Source organism: Miscanthus floridulus, chromosome 8 (genome assembly GCF_019320115.1).
Source record: "Miscanthus floridulus cultivar M001 chromosome 8, ASM1932011v1, whole genome shotgun sequence".
Taxonomy (NCBI): domain Eukaryota; kingdom Viridiplantae; phylum Streptophyta; class Magnoliopsida; order Poales; family Poaceae; genus Miscanthus; species Miscanthus floridulus.
Genome location: NC_089587.1, coordinates 137,926,111 through 137,935,249, shown reverse-complemented (window position 1 = coordinate 137,935,249; position 9,139 = coordinate 137,926,111). Strand labels below are relative to the sequence as shown.

At 42.2% G+C, this 9,139-nt stretch overlaps 1 protein-coding gene across 1 annotated transcript; it reads right to left on the bottom strand.

The window, feature by feature from the left end:
* Positions 1-7,082: 7,082 nt before the first annotated feature.
* Positions 7,083-7,601, bottom strand: LOC136469916 (uncharacterized). The gene has a single exon (XM_066467933.1). It carries the CDS (start codon positions 7,599-7,601, stop codon positions 7,083-7,085), a length of 519 nt encoding a protein of 172 aa, XP_066324030.1.
* Positions 7,602-9,139: the final 1,538 nt, after the last annotated feature.

Below are 9,139 nucleotides of genomic sequence, written 5' to 3'. Positions count from 1 at the left end.
GTCATATTCCTCAGGTGCAAGTTGAAAACCCTCATACTCAATTCTTTCACCTGACGGTGTGGTTAGAAGCACCGAACGCTAGGCATACTTGATCACTCCTTTACATGCAGACATCCATCCTATTCCAAGAATAACATCAATGTCCACTAACTCTAATACAATAAGGTTTGCTTCAAATTTTATCCCATTTATGTCAAGATTAACTCTTGGGCATATGCGGTTTGCCTTCATTTCTCCTCCTAGGGACTTAACTATCACTGGTTTCCTCATTGGAAGCATAGTTATCTTATGTTCCTTTACATATGCACTAGAGATAAACGAATGTGATGCACTAGGATCAAACATCACCATAGCACTGGTTGAACCTACTGCAATCAATCCATAAATGACCTCCTTAGCTCCATGGGTGGTAGTCTTATCCACACTATTCAATCTTCCAAGGATGTAATTCCGTTTTAACTTTTTTCCATGCACCTGCTTCCCATGGACATTCTGTTCTGGCTCTTGAGAGCTGACCTATTTCACTTCACCATCGGGTTGCTGATACTGATTCTGATCTATACTCACAAGTAGATTCATAGAATGTGACTGATATTCTGGTTGCGTAGAAAACCGAGGTTGAGTGTTCCTTAGCTGGCATTAAAGGTCACGTTTTCTCTTCTTCTCTTTCATCAGCTAAGTCTGCGTCATCAAAGCTTGCTCTTTTGTTGGGGGACTTGATAGAGATGGATTAGAAGTGGGAATATTCCTTCCAACATCTTATGAAGCACTTCTCCTGGTAGAGGCCATCTGTTTCCAACATATATGCATTAGGATTCAGTCATTCATAGCATTCTTTATTGTAGTTTTAAGAGATGGCAAGAAAGGATTGATAATATCAAAGACCAGAGAAAACCCCAACAATCGAGATATCCAATTCTTCCAAGAAAACTTCATCTTGCAAACCCTTCAACTTGGCTACCCCCCTTAAGATAAGGTAAAATAGGGGACACCAAAGTATAGCTTGTATCGCCTTGTGATTGAAGTCTACTATTGTCCAAAATGATCTCATGATTTATGATCATCCAAATTCAGAGATATGAACCGATAAAGACAAGCTGCTCCAAAGATAGGATAGGAAAAACAGAGGAAAACAATAACCCAACTATTTATTTCATTAATCCTTATACCTTAAACCTATGAACTAATTGAAATTATGGGAACACCCAACAAGATCATTGCAATCATTACAAAGATGCAAAACAAGCATAAACATAATGACAGATCATCAAGCACTTAAAGATGCACAACTCAATCATTAACTCAACTTGCGCTACTATCGTTTATATTACATAAAGGGCACAAAACTCCTATTTCTTAACTAAGGATCTTGGGTAGTCTAGCATGACTTCTTCATTCATCAATTTCACCAAATGCTTCTTCCCTGTTGGGTATCACTAAGACTTCCTGGTGGCAGTCCAGTAGTGATCTAATTCTAGCTACTTCCATGGTGTACTTGTTGATTCTTCTATGGGCAAGATATAACATAATGTTCTTCTTGCTAGCAATGATTACACCTTCTCTTAGCTAGGTCTTTTGTGATGTCATACTCTACGGAATTGTTACTTGGTGTTTTGTTAGCTTTCTGATTCTGAAAATTCATCTTGGTTTGACTGGTCAATTTTCTAGCTTGCTTGGTCTTTCAAGGTTGAAACTCCTTATAGGTGATAGTCCACCCATCTATGCATACCTCATGTGAAGTAGTTTTATCTTGAGAAGCTTCTAACTCTTTATAGATTAGATTCATCTGACTTGGGATCAGAGCTAGATGTGACAAATCCAAATGTTGATTGCTTCCCAATACTTGCTCTATTGAGACCTCCTTTCTCTTCTTATCCATATTAGCTTCACAACTTGGGTTCACCTTAACTTCCCACTTATTAGACTTGTCCCATAAATAGGGAAACCATAATGTTTATAGCACTGACATGGATCCTGACTTCTAAGAGTCTTGCTATGAACACCCTCATTATTTAATACTCTGAGTTCTCTCTTACGTCCTTGAGTACCACCACACTTCCGCTGCGCAAACTAGAACGTAGGACACTTCATCTTCTTCCAAGCTTCCACCACTTGTCTCTTCACTAGTCCCTTTGGTATGTTGGTTTGTCCTTATGGCAAGCACTGTTGAAAACTCCTAGGTTGAGTCATTCCTTCTGGTGCTTGTTGTTGCATAGCTACAAGCTTCTCCTTGTCGAATGCAGTCAAGGACAATGTAGCTTGGTCCTCCTGATCTCTGACGTTGGCAGATATCTTGTTACGATCCAACTAATAGACCAAGAGAGAAAATTCAAAATAGAGACAAGGTTTTCATAATAGAACAGAGGTTGAAGTGAGCATAACTTTTTGCAAATAACAAGGTTAGGGAGAAAGCAAGAACTAAGCAAAGATAAAAGCATGCTAAGATGTCCAGTTCTAACTAGGCTTGCGTCCTATAGTCAGCATTGCTCTGATACCACTTGTAACACTTGGTTCTAAAGATAAAACCAGATACACACTATATGTGAGCCCAGGTAGTCAAATCTCACATATAGCCACAAATAAGGGTAATATCAAGAGACAATACTTATTACATAACGTATTAGTAAAAGAAAAATAACCTCAGAGTAAAGACAGCAGAAAGTTGACTGGTTGACCACAAGCCTAACTCCTCCAAACCAGCAATCTAGTACCCATTCGGGACTTTTATCCAATTTATAGAAAAGTAAAGCAAGCGTAAGTACATGTCGTACTTAACAATTATATCATGGGGTTCATGGGGCTCAAAAGGCTAACATTGGTTTACTACGATTAGCTTTAATAGGTCATCTTTTTAAGCAATTGAGTAGCAAAGAATTTATCATTCCCATAAACACATGATCAGGTAAATATGAATAATGTATAGCATAAACAATTGATCATTAGTACAATTATCCATTTGTGATCATCTCTATTCCATAAGGGTCTAAGGCCGCTCGTGACCATGAGCACGGCTGATATATCAGTTTTATACTCTGTAGAGTTTGTATACTTTCACTATGAGTCGTGATTTACCCTTTCGCCCGAGGCGGCCAACCTCTTGACCCACTACCAAGGAAGGTCGGTAGGGTTCACAATGAAGCCTTTCAAAGGTTCGTCTAACAAGTTAGGGCCGCTAAGGTTTTCCCATCAATAAGCATGAACCCCCCTCCAAGGAGTGACTAACAAAATGCACCCTCTTAGCAGACCGAGATCATACCCATCAAGGTCCCCCTTGCACTGTAATGGTAACCACTAACAAGCTAGAAAAAGTCCTCATACTGAGCTAAAGCTAGAGCCATATAGCTCTCATAGTTGTACTATGAGTCCTGGATGATCACTTACAGATAAGTCCTTAGGGAGAGGAATCTAAAGCATTTAGAAAGTAGCTAAACACTCTAGCCCCCTGTTTCCATGTTGCTAAAAAGTCATGGTTTAATGTTTATTGCATATACCATTAGTCAAGTTACAAGATCATGGTTTTGATTAAGCACTAGAAAAAACTACCAAATGCAATATCCCAAAGGTTTCAAGGTACAAGATATCAAATATCTAGGATATCCTTATTGGCAACAAGGTAGACACATGCAATATGAATTTAGTGATTAAATGTGAATAGGTAACAAGGATGGTCCCATGCTATACTTGCCTTACACACCGATCCTTCGGTAAGCTTTATCTTCAATGTCCTTCTTCTTCTGGATCACTATGTGTATCTCACCGACTGGACAATCGTAGAACACCACACAAACATCCATACACATACATGCATAGCATATAGTTGCATCTATATCAGAACAGTACACCAATCATAGAAAAATAAGTAAAAGAGATTGATATATGATTCTACGCATCACTACGAACACATAGTCACGAGAGACACGCTAATCGAAGCTACGGTTGAAAAGTTACAATGACCGAGAGATTTGCTTAATACGTGAAAAAGAAAACTATAGGCTTCTTTTATGTTAACCATACGAATTCATATATAAAAGACATTTTATAAATAATATGGATTGAATTAAGTCAATTTTTAGATTTAAATTATAAAACAAATTATATTTTATGTATAAAACTTAGTTGCATAATCATTAATCAAGATATGATTTAAACCACGTTATTTTAGAAATATCAATATAGTAAACACTATTACTAACGCATAAATCTCGTCGCTACGAATCTAATGCAACTTGAACGGACTATTTCAGAGTTGAAATGAATAAGTTATGATTTAAACAAGTTTTCCTATAGTTAAATAATAGATTAAATCTACCCATGAATTTTAGATATTAAAAACATGCCTAACAGTTGTATAAACATGTAAATAATGTAAATACGATCCTAACGCAATTCGAATGGGTCAAATTGGACTAAAAACGCAAAAGTTATGCATGAAATAAGGTTCAGTGGCATTTCTGTAATTAACTCGAACTCATTTTTGAATTAAATAAATTAAAAATATGAAATTACACGGCTGCTGGACTGAGCGTACTATTTCTAGAAAATACAGGGTCTAAAATGAATAAAAATTGGACCAAAATGTATTTATTTTAAACTGTTATGGACTGCGGGTTTATTTCTAAAAACTGCAGGGGCTTTTCTACAAGATGCGCATGGCTTTGACTGCGGGTTGACCGCGCACTGACTGGACAGCCATGTGGCCACAGTGATTGGTGTGGTGCACCACGTGTGCGTGGGCGCGTGTTGACTTGGCGTGGTGGACCGAGTCCACGGGTCCCAGTGGACCAGTTACACATCTAACGGTACATCTAATCAAGGCCATACATAGGGAATCCAATGGCGTAGGCGCGTGCGGTTGATCCCCGATGCTGCTCTTCATCTCCAGAAAGCACATCATGGCTGGCGGCGAGGAAGGCATGGCGGCGGTCGTCGGGAGGGCGCTCGGGACTTCCACGATCGAAACAAACTACACGAAAACAAAGTACATGTGCTTGCGGACTCAATGGAGCACAATTCTTAGGCGGAGAATGCGTTGGAGCATGAATCCCATGGTGGTGCCTTGGCTGATGGTTCGGAGCTCGCCGTTACGGTGTTCTACGGCGCTGCTTGTTGAATAGAGGGCAATGGGAGGATGAGTAGCTCACCGAGATTCAGATGGAGATGGTTGCGGCGTCTGAGAGACTCCAAGGGCACGAGTCGACGGCGACAGTGACTAGAGAGAGAAGATAGGGTGTGGGTGAGGGAAAATTCGAGCAAAACAAGACCAAAATGCAGAATTGATGTTACCTACGGGCGCGGGGGAACAAGGTAGACCTTCGAGACACATCGCCGACGAGGCTTAGGCACTGGTCGGTGTATTACCGCGACAGTGGCGAGCTGCTTGAGCGCGGCCGGGAAAAGGGAGAAGGAAAGGGGGTCCGGCTCGGCTTTATAGGCGGGCGGGGCTACGGCGTACAAGGAAGGGGAGTGGGGCATATTGATTACGGTGCTTGCCTTGTAGGCATGGTGGACCGGTGGCTTGCCATCCGTGGTGCACCATCGGTAGTGAGGAGGAAAGGAAAGAAACAGGGGGAAAAAGGAAAGAAGGGAAAGGAAGGGGACGACGGGCGTGCAGCGGCTGACAGGCAGGGCCAGCATCGCAGCGGGGTGAAGGAAAGAGCGTGTAGGTGCACACTGATCAGCGGGACCCATGGTGCAGTGAGGGAGAAGGGGCGGCGTGTGGCGTCTGACCGAGCGGGTCGGGCGCTTGCGCGTGCGAGCAACGCGCGGGGCAGGCCAAGCAGAGCGGTGCGGAGCAGCAGCTAGTCCGCTGAGCAGACCGCACGGAGCGATGCAGCAGGTGGGCCACGGTTGAGCTAGGCCATGTGGGAAGGGGGGGAGTGCGGCTGGGCTGGCCAGCAGGCCAGGCCGGTTGCTGGGCCGAGAGCGTGAAGGAGGCCGAGAGTTGGGCTAGAAGGGAAGAAAGAGAGTTTTTCCAAATCAATTTTTTTTTTCAATTCTTTTTCTTTTCTTAATTCAAAACAATTTCAAATATGATCCAATCAAGTATAAATATGATTTAAAATACACTTTTAATTCAAACATAAATGAACCAATTTTGGGTATGTTTTTCGAAAATAACTTTTTAAGTTCTTACATTTTCTAATTCCTTTTCTTTCCTTCCTTTTATTTCAAAGCCATTTTCAATTTCATTTTAAAAGTATTTTAACCATTTTGACTTTTCAATTAAAACCACTCAACCAATAAAATTAAATGCAATAGCATGTATGCATCAAACATGTTGCTACCTTATAATGTATTTTAATTTAATGAAAAATTTTATTTCCTATATTTCATGTGCACAAAAATTCCAACTTAAATCATTTTAACTCTATTTCAAAAGGGGCAAATTTTTTCGGTGTTACACTAAGGCTGGCGCCTTGCCCTCCTCAAGCGAATTGAGGGGGCATCAAGGATGTTGAGGAAGACTCCAGACAGTGGGGGCTTCCAGGAGGATGCCAACCTCACCAAGAAGTTAGCCTCCTTGTTGTCCCACCAGAGGATGTGATGGAGCTCAATGCCATCAAACTTGTCCTTTGGCTTTTGGACCTTCACAAAGTAGGCCTCCATCTTCACGTCATGGCAAGTCAACTCCTTCATGACTTGGTTGATAACCAGTTTAGAGTCTCCTCATAAGAAGTGGCACAGAGCATCAAGCTTGACGGCCATACCATGGAGGAGTGCCTCATACTCTTCAACGATGTTATTGGCCTGAAAGTGGAGTTGAAGGGCGTACCTCAGTTTGTTGCTATTGGGGGATATGAGGAGAACCCCCACACCTGCCCACTCAAGGGTGAGGGAGCCATCAAAGTACATTGTCCAGTACTCTACCTTGATGGGGACGGTCATGGCTGGCTCCTTGGTCCACTCTAGGATGAAGTCAATGAGGGCTTGGGACCTGATCGTGGTGCGGGGGCATAGGTGACGTCGAGGCCCATGAGCTCATGCCCCCACTTGGTGATATGGCCAGTGGACTCCTGGTTGTTGATGATGTCCCGCAAGCTGCTGGAAGATACAACCACTATAGGGTTGGCATCGAATTAGTGCTAGAGCTTGCACTTGGTGATGAGCACGGCGTAGAGGAGCTTTTGGATCCTCAGGTACCGGGCCTTCGAGTCAGAGAGGACTTCACTGATGAAGTACACTAGCCATTGGACCTTGAGGACATGGCCCTCCACCTTGTGCTCCACCACTAGAGCTATGCTGATAGTGTGTGGCGTGGTGGTGGTGTAAAGGAGCAGAGTCGGCCATTGGACCTTGAGGACATGGCCCTCCTCCTCGTGCTCCACCACCAGAGCTATGCTGATAGTGTGCGGCGTGGTGGTGGTGTAAAGGAGCAGAGTCTCCCTCATCAAAGGGGAGGTTAGGACCGACGATGTAGTGAGGAAGTCCTTTAGCCTTGTGAGCGCTTCCTGAGCTTCCTGCGTCCACTCAAAATGATCGGATTTCTTTAGGAGCTTGTATAGTGGCATACCTTGTTCCCCAAGGCATGATATAAAGTGGCTGAGCGTGGCTAGAAACTTGGTGAGCCTTTGAGCTCCTTTTAGGTTTTTGATTAGCTCCATGTTCATGATCATAGAGATGTTCTTGGAGTTGGCCTTGATACCATGTTCGGAGACAATGAAACCTAGGAGCTTCCTAGCTAGGACCTCGAACACACACTTCTCTAGATTGAGCTTGATGTGGTTGGCTCAAAGGTTTCCTCTGAGTCACAGATTAATTGTGCAGATGCTCGAGACTTCATGATGATGTCATCGATGTAGACCTCTGTTTACACCAAAATTTGGAAGAAGGGTCATAGGGACTCGAAAGCTCCCAAGATCATGTCATCAAGGAATCAATTTCATGATCAGAACCAGCTGTTTCGAACATGAAACTAGAATCAGCTTTCTTCAGATAGCGCCAGCGGATAATAACAAAGGTTATGATCAACGCTAGGACAAGACATGTTGGACTCTATAAAAAGGGAAATATTAGAGTTCAAGTTATCTTAAATTAGGAATGTTTTCTCTAGGTTCAAAAATTGTAATGAGTCATGCTTAGACAGGAGTCATGCACAGGGCCTGGGTATAAATATCAAACCCCGGCTATTGTAAAAGAACAATAATCAATCCAATATACAAGTCATTTACTTTTTTGGCTCCAGCCACCCCTTAGGAGTAGGAGTAGAGTAGATCTCGGGGAGTTCTTCAGCAAGTATGGCTGCATCGATCCGGTCGACCTCCACTACTTGTTGTAAGTACCGTCATGGATTATACCTCTGTTCATACGGCTGCATCAATCTGGTCGACCTCCACTGTGACTCTGGTATAAGTTAGTTATCGATTCTAGCCTAATTCAAGTATGGCTGCATCGATCCGATCGACCCCCACTGCATGAACTAGATCAAGGTCAAGTTATCGGCTCTACCTTAGAATGACAGTCTTTGGTAGATTCATTAAGTTACTGATATTGCTTATTGCTTTCATTATTCATCTAAATTACAGCAATATCACTCTACCCAATTGGGATTGATCTAGATCAGCCTTATATCCTGTATAGTCCATCGTTTGTTAATCTAAAACAGATCTAATCTGTACATTAAACGATGAGTTACATTTTATCGGCTATTTTACATCAATCTTGATCATGCATAGCGTGTGGCTAAAGCATGTTGTGTCTTGAGTAGATTTATTGGCTAGCAAAAACCATTCCATGACCTGTTATCATGGCCTGTGTGATTCTACCTCACACCCCTCTGTTAGCACCATGAAGTGGGGATCGTTATTCGGTAGATCTATTCTTGATAAGGCATGACTTTAACTGTGTGCTATGCCTGAATCGGCTATTTTAGTTGATATCGAGTGCTTTCATGAGTAGTTTGCATCACGAGACCATTGAAGTAAAGATAGGTCGAAAGATGTGTTAGCCCCATGATCTTATTATTGTATTACGGCCTACATGATTCTACCTCATGCCCCACTAATATTAGTAATGAGTTAGGGTCATTGAGTCTATTGTTATTTCTATGACCTGCATGATTTTGCCTCATGCCCCACTGGTCATAGCAATAGATGAGATCTAACATGTTTATTAGATTTATCTTTATTAAACAGTTAAATGG